Raw genomic sequence first — 21,425 nt, forward strand, 5'->3', positions numbered from 1 at the left:
CTGCTATGGTCGCAACTTGGGAAAAATGATCTTTCAGGTCTTGGCCTGCTCCGCCATAGCAGGGAAAGACATTTCAAGGCTCTCTCTACCGATGAGAAAGATGATGTAGTCCTAGTCTTTACAAGGGGAAGTCTTGTATTATTAAAAAACAGCAGGTTATGCTGTAAAATTCCAAACTAAGTTGCACCCAAAAAATGAGCTTGGCAGTCTTGCGCCATGTACCGTACCGTGAAATTACTGCTGAGCCCAATGACTGGCTGCAGTGGTCAAATGCTCTAGATGGGTTAGTAGCCATGTCAATAAAGACTAAGCAGGCAGAAAACAAAGAGGTGGCACTGGACAGGGGCTACAGCAGATAAGTAATGCTTGTTTTGATATTTTACACCATAACCAGCGTTGGCCAAAATCTTGTATAAAACTGGAAAGCCCTCTAAGGTCACACTGTAGCTGAACGATCTTTGTCAGTAATAATGTAAAAGAGAAGGCAAAAATGATCTGAGTAGATGTCATATCCTGAGATGTAATTAGGAACTGTTCTTGTCTAAGAAGCCCATTCGCACATATGTGTCCTCCAAGTGACCAACAAGTACGGTCTACAGTCAATAGGACGCTGACAGCTGGACAACGAATGACTCACCGGGGTACTATGTACAAATACACCCAATGATAGCCAACTCCGACACCTTCGGGCAAATGTATCTCAGGGAAAAAAGTTCCAATAAAATGTTGCTTAAATGTACGGAAATTATATAATTGTATAAAACATAAATAAGTAACCCACAATCATTTACGGCTGAACAAAATACACTATATGGACTAAAGCATGGAGACACCTACACATTACACCTGCAGGAGCTTTAATGACATCCTACTGAATCCATAGGTGTTGGAGTAATATGCAGCTGCTCTTTCCTTTGTAGCTAACATCTTCCACTCTTTTGGGAAGATTTTGAAGTGGGTCTGTGGGAGATTTTGTTCTAGAAGACCACTAGTGAGTTAAGACTCTAATGTTAGATGACTGGACGTGGCTGATAATCAATGTTCTAGTTCATCGAAAATTGTGTTTGATGTATTAAGGTCAGGACTCAGCCAAGTTCTTCCATACCAAACTCACCGCACAGTGCCTGTATGGACCTTCATGTGCAGTGGGGACAGTCATGCTGGAACAGACAACGGCCTTTTCAAAACCACTCCGACATACAATTGTCCACAATGCCTTGGTATGCTGAAGATTTTCCTTCACTCCTAAAATACCACTTGTAGGACATTTGGCATTGTGTTTGGCGATACCAGGCTTGAGTGCAACTCATCGAAACTCATGCCATGAAGACCCCGGGGAAGAGTTTTCATTTTGAGGTTCGTTTGGACTTTGCAGTTATTGAGTTAGCATAACGCTGGTGACTTATGTACGATGCACCGCGCACTTGGCGATCCCGCTCTGCAACTTTATGTGGACTGTCATTTTGTGGCTGAGTTGCTGTGGTTCCACTTTTAATTAATATAACTAATTCATTCCCTCCTAAATATTCCACAAACTGACTTGTTACAACAAAGGACTATTACAGCATCACGCTGGAATTCGGTGAAGACAGTGACCATTCTTTCACAAATCCTAATAAAGGGCAGCCTCAGATGCTAAGGGATGGATTTTAATATACGGTAACTGGCTACAGGACTGAATAAAAAAAATTCAAGAGGGGAGTCCTAATACTTTTTTCACCATATAGTAGATCTTCTACTTGTTTTCATAGAGAATAGCGCACCCAACAATCTACAGCATTCATTACCATGTACACCATACGACCATCTATGTGAAATCCACTTGCAACCTTTTTGCTGGTATTAACAGACCACATGGAAAACACAAAAATACACTAATGACCAACATTTGACATGCCTTCTAGCTTGGGTGAATTTTCCACGAAGATGGCACACACTCAACCACTGTGTGATAGCTTCCATGGGGACATCGCCTACCATGGTGCAATATCCTATAACCAGGTAGGGCCAAGTCCAGCAGTACAGGAACCAACCATAATCTGCATGTTACATTAGTAGACCCATTTCCCCTCCTAGTGTGATAACCGGATAACCCTTTAATTCCTTTGCGTTATACCTTGAGGTTCATTCTTCTGCATTATTTTCACAGTGTTCTTTTTACAGCTAATTACAATTCTCTTTCAAGTAACTGGTTTCACCTCCTGATAAAATTAAGCCCTTTACATACAGACATTACGTGACCTCCTTGCATCACATATATTTACCTTCTGTGCGATGTATAATTAATAGGAATTAGTAGCGCTTACAAGCCAGGCAAAGTGATGCGTAGACCATCTGTTTGCAGAAGTTCATTCTGAATTAAACAGAGTCATGGCCATTTAGGTCTAGCCTTTGTACTCCAAAAGTTCTCATTATGCAGCACTATACCTTGCCTCAGACACTGCAGCATGAGACAGGAGAACACAGGCAATGCGGTGCTTTCTTACAGACAGAATGCTGCAATGCCACAGTCCGAAAAAAAAAAAAAGAAAGAGCTAGAGAAAAATGGTGCGCTAAGTAAGTAGAAACCGACAAGTAAAGACTATCAATAACCATAAACTTACACATCTGGGCAAAACAATTAGCAAATGCACACACCATCATTTTAACATTTGCCGTAGCTTTTCATCTGCTGTGATACAGCCAAATGTGTAACGTCTGCAACTATTACAGTCCTGCTACAATCAGCCATATATCACCTCTGCAATATTAATTAATACGAGCGCACGGAATATTGTGTAGGTGATGAAGAGCTGCGGGCGTGACTGTGTGCGGTCGCGCTGTCATTACTCGTAGCCCTAGATCTCGGCTAATATCACGACACATTTCTTCCATCTACAGATAACTTATTACCAGTCACGCGTGACATCTACGAAGATGTGCAAGGGAGTCGATTTATGATGTCCCATTCACATATTGTGGCCTTAGTTTTACAGCATGACACAGCATGCCTATGAGTAAAGGTTTTTTTTGTGTTTTTTTTAATTAGTTTCTTTTTAATTACTGACTTCAATAACAGAAAAACTAACATTGAGATTGGCTTGTGAAAAAGAACAAAAAAAATCAATGTGTCTAAAAAAGGGGACAAGTGAAGGACTCCATGCAGCCATGCCATCAATCTAATCAATAGTAGTGAACAACACCCCATCCATAAATTGAAAATACTCAATTTTTTCCCACGAGGTTAAAAAAATTAGAAGGAGATCTCAGATGACTCTGCACTTTCCTGGTCCTATATGATATGAGGGGCTATTAACCTCATGAAATAAACAGTTGGGGCGATTCATCAAAGCTTTGATGAATGAAAAAAAAACCACTGAAAAGCGGCATTTTGTTAGCGCATAAAAATGTGTCTTCTGACGTTTTCACAACATTCTGACTTCAGCTCCAACAAACAGGGTGAAGCTGGGATGTGCCTGGTGGTTATGTCCCCTGCTTGTCAAATGCATGACAAGCGGCAGAGATCGCTACCCCACAAATACCGTATATACGCGAGTATAAGCCAAGAATTTCAGCCCATTTTTTTAGGCTGAAATTGCCCCTCTCTGCTTATACTCGAGTCATTCCCAGGGGTCGGCAGGGGAGGGGGAGCAGCAGCTGTGTAATAATACTCACCTGCTCCTGGAGCGGTCCCTGCAGGTCCCTGGTTCTCCGGGCGCCGGCAGCTTCTTCCTGTAGTGAGCGATCACATGGTACCGCTCATTACAGTAATGAATATGGACCCGACTCCACTCCCATAGGGGTGGAGCTGCATATTCATTACTGTAATGAGTGGTACCATGTGATCGATCAATACAGGAAGAAGCTGCCGGCGCCCGGAGAACCTGGGACCTGCAGGGACAGCTCCAGGAGCAGGTGAGTATGACGGGGAGCAGTGCGTGATATCCACCTGTCCCCCGTTCCACCGTCGGCGCCGCTGTGTTTTCTGCGTCCTCTGCAGTGACGTTCAGGTCAGAGGGCGCGATGCCGCGATTAGTGTGTGCGCCGCCCTCTGCCTGAACAGTCAGTGCAGAGGACGCGGAAGACAGAGCGGAGCCGACGGTGGAACGCGGACAGGTGAATATAGCAAGTGACAGGGGCCTGAGCGACGAGAGGTGAGTGATTTTTTTTTTTTTTTAATCGCAGCAACAGCATATGGGGTATAATAGTCTATGGAGCATCTTATGGGGCCATGTGCAGCGTTATATGGGGACAAATATTTCTATGGAGCATATTATGGGGCAATGTGCAGCATTATATGGGGGCAAATATCTCTATGGAGCATCTTATGGGGCCATAATCAGCTTTTGTGCAGCATTATATGGGGCAAATATCTCTATGGAGCATCTTATGGGGCCATAATCAGCATTTGTGCAGCTTTATATGGGGCAAATATCTCTATGGAGCATCTTATGGGGCCATAATCAGCATTTGTGCAGCATTATATGGGGCAAATATCTCTATGGAGCATCTTATGGGGTCATAATCAGCATTTGTGCAGCATTGTATGGGGCAAATGTGTCTATCGAGCATCAAATGGGGCCATAATCAGCATTTGTGCAGCATTATATGGGACAAATGTGTCTATGGAGCATCTTATGGGGTCATAATCAGCATTTGTGCAGCATTATATGGGGCAAATGTGTCTATGGAGCATCATATGGGGCCATAATCAGCATTTGTGCAGCATTATATGGGGCAAATGTCTGTATGGAGCATCATATGGGGCCATAATCAGCATTTGTGCAGCATTATATGGGACAAATGTGTCTATGGAGCATCATATAGGGCCATAATCAGCATTTGTGCAGCATTATATGGGGTAAATGTCTGTATGGAGCATCTTATGGGGCCATATTCAGCATTTGTGCAGCATTATACGGGGCAAATGTCTGTATGGAGCATCTTATGGGGCCCATCATGAACTATATGGAGCATTATATGGAGCTCCTGATTCAATATGGATATTCAAAAACACTTAACCTACTGATGTCTCAATTAATTTTACTTTTATTGGTATCTATTTTTATTTTTGACATTTTCCACCCTAAGCTTATACTCAGGTCATTAAATTTTCCCAGTTTTTTGTGGCAAAATTAGGGGTCTCGGCTTATACTTGAGTATATATGGTATTACTCCAGCAACGGCTGGGGTGAGATTTGTGCAGAGGTACACGTCCCTACACGGATCGCCTGATTCATTAAGAGGCGTCCGCTCCATAACACCCCTTCATCAAGACTGGCGAGAGAATTAACCCAAGCATGTTTAAACTTCTTGGATAAGTGCTGGAGACTACTATTGATCTGGTTGTGGAACCACCATTACATGCAGCCGATGCATAGTGATTTCTCTTTGGTGCATCTTGCTCGATTGAGGAACGTGACCAACCACATCCATGTGTTGGTGAATAGCTGACTACATCAATTTCACTTTTTTTTTTTTTAAATAACCATTTTAAGATGCAGCCATAAGACTCATTAGATTAGGCAATCAGACATATTAAGAATAAAATGTCCCCACCCAAAAAAACATAATGGAATCATCACAGTATTAGAAACATAAAAGGCCATTTCCATCTATACCTCAAACTCTTCCCAAAAGCCCTGCTTAAATTTATCAGCAGTTTCAGCAGGTTTACTCAGCTCCTTCACTCGGCTCTCAATTTCTGCAGCATTTATACGTGTGGTATTCAGAGGCTGAAATAAAGCAATAGTAAGAATTATCATGAGTATAGACTCTGGTTGAAATTGCAGCATGGGTTAAAAGGGTTTAACAATACTTTTATATTGATGACTTAGCATTCTATACAGTGGGGAAAATAAAACATTTGATACATTGCCGATTTTTCCCACCTACAAAGAATGGAGAGGTCTGTCATGTTTATCGTAGGTACACTTCAACTGTGAGAAACAGAATCCAAAATAAAATCCAGAAATTCACATTGTATGATTTTTTACATACTTATTTCATGCAATAAAATGCAATTTAATTATGTAAAAATCATACTATGTGATTTTCATTTTAAGATTCTGTCTCTCACAGTTGACGTGTACCTACGATAAAAATGACAGAGGTCCTTATTCTTTGTAGGTGGGAAAACCTGCAAAATCGCCAGTGTATCAAATACTTATTTCCCCTACTATACAGTGGGGCAAAAAAGTATTTAGTCAGTCAGCAATAGTGCAAGTTCCACCACTTAAAAAGATGAGAGGCGTCTGTAATTTACATCATAGGTAGACCTCAACTATGGGAGAGAAACTGAGAAAAAAAAATCCAGAAAATCACATTGTCTGTTTTTTTAACATTTTATTTGCATATTATGGTGGAAAATAAGTATTTGGTCAGAAACAAAATTTCATCTCAATACTTTGTAATATATCCTTTGTTGGCAATGACAGAGGTCAAACGTTTTCTGTAAGTCTTCACAAGGTTGCCACACACTGTTGTTGGTATGTTGGCTCATTCCTCTATGCAGATCTCCTCTAGAGCAGTGATGTTTTTGGCTTTTCGCTTGGCAACACGGACTTTCAACTCCCTCCAAAGGTTTTCTATAGGGTTGAGATCTGGAGACTGGCTAGGCCACTCCAGGACCTTGAAATGCTTCTTACGAAGCCACTCCTTCGTTGCCCTGGCTGTGTGCTTTGGATCATTGTCATGTTGAAAGACCCAGCCACGTTTCATCTTCAATGCCCTTGCTGAAGGAAGGAGGTTTGCACTCAAAATCTCACGATACATGGCCCCATTCATTCTTTCATGTACCCGGATCAGTCGTCCTGGCCCCTTTGCAGAGAAACAGCCCCAAAGCATGATGTTTCCACCACCATGCTTTACAGTAGGTATGGTGTTTGATGGATGCAACTCAGTATTCTTTTTCCTCCAAACACGACAAGTTGTGTTTCTACCAAACAGTTCCAGTTTGGTTTCATCAGACCATAGGACATTCTCCCAAAACTCCTCTGGATCATCCAAATGCTCTCTAGCAAACTTCAGACGGGCCCGGACATGTACTGGCTTAAGCAGTGGGACACGTCTGGCACTGCAGGATCTGAGTCCATGGTGGCGTAGTGTGTTACTTATGGTAGGCCTTGTTACATTGGTCCCAGCTCTCTGCAGTTCATTCACTAGGTCCCCCCGCGTGGTTCTGGGATTTTTGCTCACCGTTCTTGTGATTATTCTGACCCCACGGGGTGGGATTTTGCGTGGAGCCCCAGATCGAGGGAGATTATTAGTGGTCTTGTATGTCTACCATTTTCTAATTATTGCTCCCACTGTTGATTTCTTCACTCCAAGCTGGTTGGCTATTGCAGATTCAGTCTTCCCAGCCTGGTGCAGGGCTACAATTTTGTTTCTGGTGTCCTTTGACAGCTCTTTGGTCTTCACCATAGTGGAGTTTGGAGTCAGACTGTTTGAGGGTGTGCACAGGTGTCTTTTTATATTGATAACAAGTTTAAACAGGTGCCATTACTACAGGTAATGAGTGGAGGAAAGAGGAGACTCTTAAAGAAGAAGTTACAGGTCTGTGAGAGCCAGAAATCTTGATTGTTTGTTTCTGACCAAATACTTATTTTCCACCATAATATGCAAAAAAAATGTTAAAAAAACAGACAATATGATTTTCTGGATTTTTTTTTCTCAGTTTGCCTCCCATAGTTGAGGTCTACCTATGATGTAAATTACAGACGCCTCTCATCTTTTTAAGTGGTGGAACTTGCACTATTGCTGACTGACTAAATACTTTTTTGCCCCACTGTATATAAATCAGCAATGGTCCCATACCAGGCACCCCAACCAATTAGCGGCTAACAGAGGCAGGAAGATAACAGTGTACACAGTGGAACACAGCCGCCAAGTACAGAAGATCAGCTCTTGTTCAAGAGATTAAAGCGGAGCTGCAGTACCCGGCAGTGGCACTAAAAAGTGTGGGTGGCTGTGGGTTTCACTTCGTACGACCGCTGCAGGTTATCAATAGCAACGATTTCCAACAAAGAATATTCCCATTTTCACTCCTATATTCCCCTAAGAATTTTTTTTTTTTAGTACCTGCTTGAGCTGTAGAACGGTTCCAAGTGTTTCAACCATTGGGTTCTTCTTATAATGCTCCACCAGATCAGTCAAAGAATCAAATTTCTCTCCACCACCAACATCGTATTTCAAGTCCTGAAAAAAACGTTGTATCACAATAGGAACAGCGACCTGCGGTGCCACAATAATTCTCCAACTGAAAATTAGTTCCATATGTTTGGTAGGGAATGTTTTGGTGACAAGCAAACCCAATACAGATGAATGGGACAGTCACGAAACTTCTGAAGGTATGTGTCCACGTGCAGGATTACATCCGGATTATATGCTGCGTACAACCGCAGCGTCCAAATGTTACAGCATAGTGGAGGGGATTTTAGGAAATCCCGTCTCCACTAGGTGTGCGAACACGCATCCGGCGGCCCTGCATTTCCAGACATGCGGCGCATCTTTTTAGAACGCAGCATGTCTGTTTACCTTTCGGCGACGCTCCGTCGCCGCAAGGTAAATAACAGGGCTTTATGTATATGGTGCAGCGATTCCGGATGTGTGCAATGAATACATCCGGAATCACCGCGCGTACAGAAGGGGGCAGCGCTTTGGGCGGAGCGGGTTTTCCGCTCCGTCCAAAGCGCCGACATTCCGGACCGTGGACACGCACCCTGAAACAAATCTGCTGCATGTGAATTGATCCCTACAACTTGCAATTCAATCAATCACACAATGAGAAACAAAAAGATAAATGTTGATTTTACAGAAATGATAAGAGCAGTCAGGACTTGAGAGGGAGAGGGAGTGAAGTGAGCAGCTAAGTGCTGTATAGAAAATCAACATGCTGGCGAAAGTTTCATTAGATGTTAGGAGGCAACACCTCGCCTGGTATTTAACTAATGCAAACTCTTGGCCAGGTTCTGGTGACTGCACTGGTGGCAGACTTTCATGAAAACCAGCTGTACACTACATAAAATAAAAGCTCTCATTGTAAAAAAAAAAAAAATGACAGGAGATTGAAATTTGTTCTAACATACTTCTCATGCTGTCTAATTAAAGCAATGTATTAACTTGAGAATACTTTTTAATTCCTTGTTGCTAGAGTCTGGGAAGATGGGTGGCATGAACTCCTCTCCAAGTGACAGTTCTGGTCATATATTTACATATAGAGATAACAGGCCTTGTTAGTTTATGTGCACACGTCAGGATTTCTTGCAGAAATTTTCCTGACAATAACCAGACATTTCTATCAGAAATCAACATGTGTTTTTTTCGCGTTTTTTCATGCGTTTTTGACGTTTTTTGTGCATTTTTTCCCAAATGCATAGAACAGCGGGAAAAACGCAGAAAATCCGCAAAATTAATGAACATGCTGCTTTTTTTTTCCACGATGCGTTTTTTTCGCGGAAAAAAACGCATCATGTGCACAAAACCTGCAGAATGCATTCTAAATGATAGGATGCATAATGTATGCGTTTGAGTTTTTATAGCGTTTTTACCGCGAAAAAACCTGAACGTGTGCACATAGCCTTAGGAGAGCATTGATTAGTAGACCTGCTCTGGAAGATGCCAAAGCTGGTGATTTTGCAAGACTTATAACAGCAGCTCAAGAGCTGACAAGAGAGTTGGAGGCAGCTAACTGCTGTATAGAAGTAAATAGACTGGAGAGAGCTAGATGGTATCTACGTAGTCAACTTTTCTACCTGGATTGTAACTACTGCGTATACTCTGCCATGAACTAGTGGTCGATCTCCTTATCAGTAAGCTCTACATTATGTAAGGTAAAAGCTCTCAATGCAGGAGACACTTTTTAAAAATGTTTCCTGTTATTTATTTTACTTGCCATCATTAACTCTGCAAGGCTTTACAGACATCATCATAGCTGTCCCCACAGGGCTCACAATCTAAAATTCCTATTACTGTGTCTTTGTAGTGTGGTGGGAATCCAGACTACCAGGAGAAAACCCACACAAACATGGTGAGAACATAGACTCCTTGAAGATATGGTCCTTGATGGGATTTGAATTCATGACCCCAGAACTGCAAGTCTACCGTGCTAACCACTGAGTCGCGGTGCTTCACTGATCAACATGGAATGGATGAAGACTGGTACATATCTGGTGCACTTCTGCATCTGATTAAATAAACAAGGCACATATGGTCTATATTCAATAAAAGACTGCCTATTTAAAAATTTAAATAAATCAAAACTGCACATTCAACATCTTGGAGCATGACATCTTTATAGCAGATATAGGAAGCGGTCATGCTCCTGTTGGGAGACCAGTGGCCACTCTGTGCATTGTGGTATGTACCGTAATTGGACCGAGATCAACAGCCGTCGGAATGAGCCTTTACTGTAATCAAGCATGATAAATACGGTAATCAGTGCACCCTTGGTGTGGCCAAGAGGCTCAGTACACCACTGGTTACGTGCGCCATCGCCTCATGCACCTGTGACTGATAGATCCAGCTTGCCTGGAGTGAGCAATGTTTGCACAGAAAGCTCAAGCGAACCAGTGCTATCAATCACCAGAAAAGGAGATGGCGGCATGCAAAACCAATGGGCAGGACACTGCGCTGGGCACCCTAATTAGCATACATGATTAAACTTTGTTTCAGAAAACAGATTGGGCTGTCAGACGCTCCCCTTTAAAGCTTGCCTCATTTACAATAGAATGTATGCCAGGCTTTACGGACATCAGATAATTTCTATGGACAACAAATCTCTAAGAATTAAGGGCACAATCATTTAATATAATCAGAAAACAGGCTTCAAAATATATAATGATAACATTACAGGGGGAACACAAAATTGTCCTTAGGAATTCATTATTAAAATCAGTATGTGCACATACTGCAAATTCCTACATGTCCTGTCTGCATACAACGCTCAAGATACCTCATGACTGCATTCAACGCTCATGATACCTCATGACTGCATACAACGCTCAAGATACCTCATGACTGCATTCAACGCTCATTATACCTTATGACTGCATACAACGCTCAGGATACCTCATGATTGCATTCAATACTCAGGATATCTCATGACTGCATACAACGCTCATGATACCTTATGACTGTATACAACGCTCAGGATACCTCATGATTGCATTCAATACTCAGGATATCTCATGACTGCATACAACGCTCATGATACCTTATGACTGTATACAACGCTCAGGATACCTCATGATTGCATTCAATGCTCAGGATATCTCATGACTGTATACAACGCTCAGGATACCTCATGACTGCATACAACGCTCATGATATCTAATGACTGTATACAACGCTCACGATACCTCGTGACTGCATACAAAGCCAATGATACCTCATGACTGCATACAACGTTCATGATACCTCATGACTGCATACAATGCTTATGATACCTCATGACTGTATACAACGCTCATGATACCTCATGACTGCATACAACGCTCATGATACCTTACGACTGTATTAAACGCTCATGATACCTCATGACTGTATACAACGCTCATGATACCTCATGATTGCATTCAACGCTCAGGATATCTCATGACTGCATACAATGCTCATGATACCTCATGACTGCATACAACGCTCATGATATCTAATGACTGTATACAACGCTCACGATACCTCGTGACTGCATACAAAGCCAATGATACCTCATGACTGCATACAACGTTCATGATACCTCATGACTGCATACAATGCTTATGATACCTCATGACTGTATACAACGCTCATGATACCTCATGACTGCATACAACGCTCATGATACCTTACGACTGTATTAAACGCTCATGATACCTCATGACTGCATACAACGCTCATTATACCTTATGACTGCATACAACGCTCAGGATACCTCATGATTGCATTCAATACTCAGGATATCTCATGACTGCATACAACGCTCATGATACCTTATGACTGTATACAACGCTCAGGATACCTCATGATTGCATTCAATGCTCAGGATATCTCATGACTGTATACAACGCTCAGGATACCTCATGACTGTATACAACGCTCATGATACCTCATGATTGCATTCAACGCTCAGGATATCTCATGACTGCATACAATGCTCATGATACCTCATGACTGCATACAACGCTCATGATATCTAATGACTGTATACAACGCTCACGATACCTCGTGACTGCATACAAAGCCAATGATACCTCATGACTGCATACAACGTTCATGATACCTCATGACTGCATACAATGCTTATGATACCTCATGACTGTATACAACGCTCATGATACCTCATGACTGCATACAACGCTCATGATACCTTACGACTGTATTAAACGCTCATGATACCTCATGACTGCATACAACGCTCATTATACCTTATGACTGCATACAACGCTCAGGATACCTCATGATTGCATTCAATACTCAGGATATCTCATGACTGCATACAACGCTCATGATACCTTATGACTGTATACAACGCTCAGGATACCTCATGATTGCATTCAATGCTCAGGATATCTCATGACTGTATACAACGCTCAGGATACCTCATGACTGTATACAACGCTCATGATACCTCATGATTGCATTCAACGCTCAGGATATCTCATGACTGCATACAATGCTCATGATACCTCATGACTGCATACAACGCTCATGATATCTAATGACTGTATACAACGCTCACGATACCTCGTGACTGCATACAAAGCCAATGATACCTCATGACTGCATACAACGTTCATGATACCTCATGACTGCATACAATGCTTATGATACCTCATGACTGTATACAACAATCATGATACCTCATGACTGCATACAATGCTTATGATACCTCATGACTGTATACAACGTTCATGATACCTCATGACTGTATACAACGCTCATGATACCTCATGACTGCATACAACACTCATGATACCTCATGACTGCATACAACGCTCATGATACCTTACGACTGTATTAAACGCTCATGATACCTCATGACTGTATACAACGCTCATGATACCTCATGATTGCATTCAACGCTCATGATACCTCATGACTGCATACAACGCTCATGATACCTTATGACTGCATACAACGCTCATGATACCTCATGATTGCATTCAACGCTCATGATACCTCATGACTGCATACAACGCTCATGATACCTTATGACTGCATACAACGCTCAGGATACCTCATGATTGCATTCAATGCTCAGGATATCTCATGACTGTATACAACGCTCAGGATACCTCATGACTGCATACAACGCTCATGATACCTCATGACTGTATACAACGCTCATGATACCTCATGATTGCATTCAACGCTCAGGATATCTCATGACTGCATACAACGCTCATGATACCTCATGACTGCATACAACGCTCATGATATCTAATGACTGTATACAACGCTCACGATACCTCGTGACTGCATACAAAGCCAATGATACCTCATGACTGCATACAACGCTCATGATACCTCATGACTGCATATAATGCTCATGATACCTCATGACTGTATACAATGCTTATGATACCTCATGACTGTATACAACGCTCATGATACCTCATGACTGTATACAACGCTCATGATACCTCATGACTGCATACAACACTCATGATACCTCATGACTGCATACAACGCTCATGATACCTTACGACTGTATTAAACGCTCATGATACCTTACGACTGTATACAACGCTCATCTTTAGCACAGAATTCTTGTTAAACTCGACTACACTTTAGCAACAACCAGAAACAATGGTCGTATTTTATACCAAAGAAATGATGAGGAATCCAGCTCAACGAGGTAGTGAAAAAAAAAACCTTCCTTTATTCACTTCAAATCATATTTAGTGGAGGATAAAACATCAGCAACAACATGGATTAAAATGCGATATCAACGCATTTCTGGTGAACAAGCACCCTTAATCACCCTTTGGTTCTTCTACGCCCTGACACAGCGGTTCCGTGCTCCGAGTTCCACAGGATGTCGACTATGGTGAGCTGGACTTTGTTTCATTTCGTATTTTATACACCATGTTACAGCCTCAATTTCCGGCCAGACTGAGGGCTTCCTGGTCTGGACTAACAGCATCAATTTACAACCTTTCAGAATGTTAGGAGACCTCTGGTTGAATCGGGAACTGCAGCCCCTATGTGGTCTTGAGAATCACATGGGTCACAGACCCCTCAATTGAACCTTGTATAATAACCAAGCTGACTGGTGATACGCACCTATATCTGTTGGTCTTTGGGTATAATAACCCTGTTCCTCTCCCATATAGTCAGTCAAGAGAAAAATCTCCTTGTGCAGCTAATAAAAATACAAGTCACATGAATTGGGAGCAGCATGTGCATAAATTTAAGACATTTCACTAACAGCACATCCTACGGTGTTCATTCTTCTGTGGGGGATGGGATTCCTTACTCAGGATCGCATTCTCAGGGGCTTGCAGGTTCAACTATGGAGCATGACAGACAGAACTAGGACATCAGAAAAATTCTAGACACAGAGAAATGTCTGCTGACGACATGATTACCAAGTATACCTCAAGGACCACATCTGCAAATTAATGTTTACTGGAAATGCCTTGGCATTTTCCATATGATTCCAGCTTCTTATTAAATCGTAATGAACCCTAACGTTGTGGGCACAGGTACTTATCTCAGCAAGATGAAAGCCGCTCGGCTGATAGCAGATTCATACAACAGCAGAATAAAGCGCACATATGGCAAACGTAAAGAGAAAAGGTGAAAAGCAAGTTATAGCAAACTCAGCGTATGGCCAAGACCAAATGTTCATCATAAGTAAGCAGAAAAGGAAATGTGACAGTCAGGAACTTCAAATGAAAAAAGGCCTCCTTCCTGACGTATGCCAAAATATAGTGGATAAGTAGGCCATGGAGTCCTCTTGAAGAAAGATGCATACTATGCAGTATAATTTATTCTTACTGTATGCCTCTAGTATTTATACCTAGCAGACTGCACTTTCCTATGCTTGGCTCCCATATGAAGAGTACACGGGGCTATGGAGGTCTGTCATGCATGGTGGGACATACAATGAACATCAAGTAACAGGATAGCTCTATAGGTTCAGGTGTTTCAGGTATTTCAGTTTGCCAGTGTATACACATTAGGATAAGGAGGTGTAAAAGATATAGACATAGTTGCCATCCTGAAGGCAGAAGCCAGTATCGTATTTCTGTCCAGCCAATACATGGATGCCAGCACCTTGTGCCAGTCATTGCACTGGTCACCCATCTGCCACAAAGTACAATATAAGCTCATTGCGCTCACCCACAAAAATCTCCACAGTTCTGTACCACCATAGAACTCCTCCCTTATAGGTCATTCACCCTACCCTTTCTCTTCATTCAGCAACTGATCCAATCCATAATCCGAACCTCCCACTTCCGTCTCCAAGACTTGTCTTGTGTTGCTCCACCTTTGTGGAATGCACTACTCCAAAAGATCCAATTAATATCTAACCCCCACATTTTTTAGAGTGCTTTAAAAACACATCTCTTTAGACAGGCTTATCCCCTCACTAATCTGCTCCCCCTTCCAGCTTTTCCTCGGAATCTGTTTCATCTGTCTCCACATGCTCTATACACCCATTAGCACCTGACAAGTGTTCTTAGATACTCGCTGATCGGCTCGTGCAGCTTTTTATCATAACCTTTATTTATTATAATGATGGCTGGGCCATACATAACAAGCACTTTCTGCCTATTGTGTCCCCCTATTTCCTTATAGATTATAGGTTTGCAAGCAGTACCCTCACACCTCCTGTAACTGTTGAACTGCATTACTTAGTATAGTCTTTATTATCTACTAGATTGTGGCCCGATTCTAACGCATCGGGTATTCTAGAATATGCATGTCCCCGTAGTATATGGACAATGATGATTCCAGAATTTGCGGCAGACTTTGACCGTCGCTGATTGGTCGAGGCAACCTTTAAAATATCATCGTCGCCATGGCAACCATTATGACATCATCGTCGCTGTGCCCGTTGCTGATTGGTCGAGGCCTGGCGGCCTCGACCAATCAGAGACGCGGGATTTCTACGTCGATGCTGTGCCGGTCTCTGATTGGTCGAGGCCTGGCGGCCTCGACCAATCAGAGAGCCGGGATTTCCAGGACAGACAGGAAGACAGACAGACAGGCAGACAGACGGAAAAACCCTTAGACAATTATATATATATATAGATACATGTCCCAGATCAATTGGAAAGCGCTGCAGAACATGTTAGCGCTATATAAATAAAATTATTTATTATTGTCGGCAGATGATATTATAAGAATCGGGGCTTGTCTGCGTTCGTTTAGTGACTTTGGGCATGTTGGGTTTTATCATGATCAATGCCTTGTTCATGCAGAAGGTAGGCCCTGGCAGTGACGTCTGGCCAAGTTCACATGAGCATATTAAAAAAAAGTCATCTAAGCTTCGTCTAGAAAACTTGACGATTTGTTTCTTATTTGTCATTGGTATGCTATCCATGTGAAATCTGTTTTTATACATCAGCAGTTATTAAAAACTCACAAGACTAAACACATTTCAATAGACCATTATTTTTTATATTTAGGGACTCTGTAGCGACGGGGTCTGTTCCACAGGACTGGCACATAGCAAATGTGGTACCAATATTCAAAAAGGGCTCTAAAAGTGAACCTGGAAATTATAGGCCAGTAAGTCTAACCTCTATTGTTGGCAAAATATTTGAAGGGTTTCTGAGGGATGTTATGAGGGATTATCTCAATGAGAATAACTGTTTAACTCCATATCAGCATGGGTTTATGAGGAATCACTAATGTCAAACCAATCTAACCAGTTTTAATGAAGAGGTAAGCTATAGGCTGGACCACGGTGAGTCATTGGACGTGGTATATCTTAATTTTTCCAAAGCCTTTGATACCGTTCCACACAAGAGGTTAGTACACAAAATGAGAATGCTGGGTCTGGGGGAAAATGTGTGTAAATGGGTAAGTAACTGGCTTAGTGATAGAAAGCAGAGGGTGGTTATAAATGGTATATTCTCTAACTGGGTCGCTGTAACCAGTGGGGTACCGCAGGGGTCCGTGTTGGGACCTGTTCTCGATCTGGTTGAAGGTTTACACAATAAAATATCGATATTTGCAGATGATACAAAACTATGTAAAACAGTCAATACAAGAGAAGATAGTATTCTGCTACAGATGGATCTGGATAAGTTGGAAACTTGGGCTGAAAGGTGGCAGATGAGGTTTAACAATGATAAATGTAAGGATATACACATGGGAAGAAGAAATCAATATCACCATTACACACTGAACGGGAAATCACTGGGTAACTGACATGGAGAAGGACTTGGGGGTCCTAGTTAATGATAAACTTAACTGGAACAACCAGTGCCAGGCAGCAGCTGCTAAGGCAAACAGGATCATAGGGTGCATTAAAAGAGGTCTGGATACATATGAAGAGAGCATTATACTGCCTCTGTACAAATCCCTGGTTAGACCGCACATGGAGTGTTGTATACAGTTTTGGGCACCGATGCTCAGGAAGGATATAATGGAACAAGAGCGAGTACAAAGGAGGGTAACAAAATTAATAAAGAGGATGGAACGGACGTACGGTAAATCTGGGGATTTACTGTATACTGACGGAATATAGGCTGAACTGGATGGACAAATACATTTTGTCGGCCTTGCTAACTATGTTACAGTTTCCTATGTTAAATTAAAATGTATTCCTAAAAATCAGATGCTATGTAATGACTCCGCATGGAATTCGATTTATTTTTGTGCACCTATAAACTTGAACGAGAGTCTCCAACACACGGAACAAACTGCTGCAACGTTTTTCAAGCACAGATTCGCTCCTTGCACAAAAAAAATAAAATAAACGGCACTCTCATTGAATAACAATACTGTCCATTTTGGTCATATGAACTTGGTCTTTATAACGATAGAGCCAAGAGACATACCTATCCCCCCAACAGTCGCAATCCAAAGTCTTTTGTGGCAAAGATCACAGCCAAGGGGGTGGAGGCGGAGGGTCGCGCTGAACCCAACACACTGCTACCATTTTGTCACGAACAGTCCTCTGCTTCCCCCTATGGTCAGGACAATTACGCAATTGACCAACAATCAACTGTTACAACTACTAGGTTGATTATTGGAGAACACACCGTGAGTGTATGGTATATACACAATCGATTCCAACGCATGTAATATACAACGCTCAAACAAACAAAAAAAAAATCAGAACACCTAAACACCACATTATAAATATCACTGAATGAAATATTCCAGTGGCAAATCTTTATTCATTACATAGTGGAATGTGTTGAGAACACTAAAACATAAAAATGATCAATGTAAATCAAAATTAATACGCTATGGAAGTCTGGATGTGGATATATACTCAAAATCAAAGTGGAAAATCAAATTACATGCTTATCCAACTTCAGTGGAAATGCCTCAAGACAAGGAAATGATGCTCATTAGTGTGTGTGGCCTCTGCGTGCCTGTATGATCTCCCTACAACGTCTGGGCATGCTCCTGATGAGGCGGCGGATGGTCTACTGAGGGATTTCCTCCTAGACCTGGATTAAAGCATCAGTCAACTCCTGAACACTTTGTGGTGCAACGTAGCGTTGATAAACGGAATGAGGCATGATGTCCCAGCTGTGCTCGATTAGATTCAGGACTGGTGAAGAGCCGGCCATATCATAGCACCAAAGCCTTCAGCATGCTGGAACTTGTGACATAATTCAGCCGCATTAGGCCTAGCATTATCATGCATCAGAAGAAACCCAGGGCCCACTGCACTTGCATATTGTCTCACAACAGGTCTGAGGATCTCATCCCACTAGCTAATGGCAGTCAGGGTACCTCTGGCTAGCACATGGAGGGTTGTGCTGCACTCCAAAGAAATGCCTCCCCACACCATTACTGACCCACTGCCAAAGCAGTCATGCTGGAGCATGACGCAAGCAGCAGAATGTTTCCACGGCGTCTCCAGACTCTGTCACATGTGCTCAGTGTGAACCTGGTCTCATCTGTGAAGAGCACAAGGCGCCAATGTCGACTCTGCCAATCATGGTGTTCTGTGGAAAATGCCAAGCACCCTGCGCGGTGTTGGGTTGTAAGCACAACACCAACTTGTGGAGGTCGGGTCCTTATACCAGTCTCATAGAGTCTATTTCTGACAGTGTGAGCAGACACATGCACATTTGTGACCTGCTGGAGGTCATTTTGCAGGACTCTGGCACAAAGGAGGAGGTAGCGGTCCTGCTGCAGGGTTGTTGCCCTCCTATGGTCCCCTCCACGTATCCTGGTGTACTGGCCTGTCTGCTGTTATCTGATCCATTCTTTGGACACTGTGCAGACACAGCTACCCTTCTTGCCACAGCTCACATAGATGTGCCATCCTAGATGAGCTGCACTACATGAGCAACCTCTGTGGGTTGTAGACACCGCCTCATGCTACTGTACATTACATCTAGGGGTGAGAGCAATGACAAAATGCAAAAGTGACCAAAACAACAGCCAAAAAGGATGAGAACAGAGAAATAGTATATATCTTCTGATTCGCTATATTGCTTACACCTGCGCAGGGTATTGCAGTAGCTTAGGGATCCATGGCTACAACCACTAAGTGCTACTTGTCACTACATGAGTGGTCGTAAGCATGGCTACCTAAAGCTACTGCAATGCTCTGCATGAGGTACGCGACATAGCGAATACTAATTTCCTAATTAGGGGCATTTACTAATATTATTAATATTACACCTACTACATATTGTGATAGGGTCTTGGAGATGGGAATACCCCTTTAACCGTTTGGCTTCAACAGACTCTTTGTTTCACAGTGCATTGATGGCGACAGAATGAGCTGTGAATCCATCAGTAAGCTTGTTTTGGCGGCAACGATTATAAGCCTTAGTTTAGAAGAGCTCAGAAGAAGAAAGATATTACAGGGAACCTGACAGGTCCCCTACACCCTCCAACCCAAAGGCATTAGAGTATTTGTTGCTAAACACCCTGCCTAACCAGCCCTCTATAGTGTTTTAACACCCAACTTCAAAGGCAGGGTGCATAACTGAAAGCGCCTTTCTCACCTCCGGACATGCACAGTGCACCTCTGAATGCAGCTTCAGAGGAGAATTGATGTGGACGAAGAAAGCCGAGCACATACCAGAGTTCTGAGGGGGCTGGCGATGACCTCATCTCTTGCAGTCGAAAAAATGAAAAAAATCCCTTTTACCAAGGCAAAAAACACATAGTACATGAAAAAACCTTAAAATCAACAATTTTATTTGATATATTTTAAAAAATTGAAAAAATACCAACATATAAACAAAATTGACCCCGTTAAAGGACTAACATTCCCCTATTCTTGTGTCTGCCTGACAGCGGAGGATGGCACCCTATTAATATACGAGAAGGGGCGCCCCCGCTCCACGACGGCAGTCCGAGTGACCCTATAAAGTCCCTAGATACAACTAACAGATATATAGGTATTGTCACTCATTCAGATGGATAATTCATACAGGCAAGACTTGACAGAAAGGCAAGCAAAGAGGAGTAGATATAGTTTATAGCCAAAAAGTTGGCTTAGTAGCCCGATATTTACCCTGGTTACAAGTGAACAAATCACTGGATCGGCGTCACACACGCCGATCCAGCGATGACAGCGGGTGATCAGCGACCAAAAAAAGGTCCTGATCATTCCCCAACGACCAACGATCTCCCAGCAGGGGCCTGATCGTTGGTCGCTGTCACACATAACAAGATCGTTGCTACGTCACAAAAAGCGTGACGTTGCAACGATATCGTTAACGAAATTATGTGTGAAGGTACCTTTAGTTGGAGGGCATAGGAGACCTGTCAGGTTCCCTTTAATCATAAAAGGTAAACTCAACTTTGATGTGGTCATATAGGATGAACACTAGCAAGCCACAATAGTTGTAAGAACTTTTGCCTAGCCTGAGGCCATGTTCATACAAGAATCTTAAATGTAAATTTCGACGAAGACTACATCTTTTGTAGCGTGCGTCATATAAGAATGTTCAGAAGAAATCCACATAGATAGGGATATTCGGTGACTTTAAAATTTCACAGCATGTAATGTCATTTTTCAAGAAATTTCAGCACTGATCTCACACATTCTTCACCTGTATATACCGGTACATAGACTAATAAAACTTCTGTGATGATGGGCTACTTGGGACTGTGATCAATGAGTTCTACCTGAAATGTTTAGATTTTGTGTAGTTGTGCAAGCAGGTGGTACATAAGGATAATGTATGTTGTAAAAATTGGATCCTCTAGATTGCATAATTTTTCTACTGTACAATCACAGGGAGCCCAAAGTAGTTACACTAGATCATGCACAATATTGAAGAAAAAAAAGATGCGGCACTCACCAG

At 42.3% G+C, this 21,425-nt stretch overlaps 1 protein-coding gene across 1 annotated transcript in view; it reads right to left on the reverse strand.

Moving 5' to 3' along the window:
* The window catches only part of PTPN11 (protein tyrosine phosphatase non-receptor type 11), a 114,772-nt gene that overhangs the window by 64,997 nt on the left and 28,350 nt on the right, over positions 1-21,425 (reverse strand). Inside the window, exons 5-6 of the mRNA XM_069754784.1 lie at positions 8,059-8,175; positions 5,601-5,714 (exon numbers count right to left, since the gene is read on the reverse strand). Of these exons, the coding sequence (XP_069610885.1) occupies positions 5,601-5,714; positions 8,059-8,175 (231 nt within the window). The remainder of the gene's footprint in view (positions 1-5,600; positions 5,715-8,058; positions 8,176-21,425) is intronic.

Source organism: Ranitomeya imitator, chromosome 1, assembly GCF_032444005.1.
Source record: "Ranitomeya imitator isolate aRanImi1 chromosome 1, aRanImi1.pri, whole genome shotgun sequence".
NCBI classification, from domain to species: Eukaryota; Metazoa; Chordata; class Amphibia; order Anura; family Dendrobatidae; genus Ranitomeya; species Ranitomeya imitator.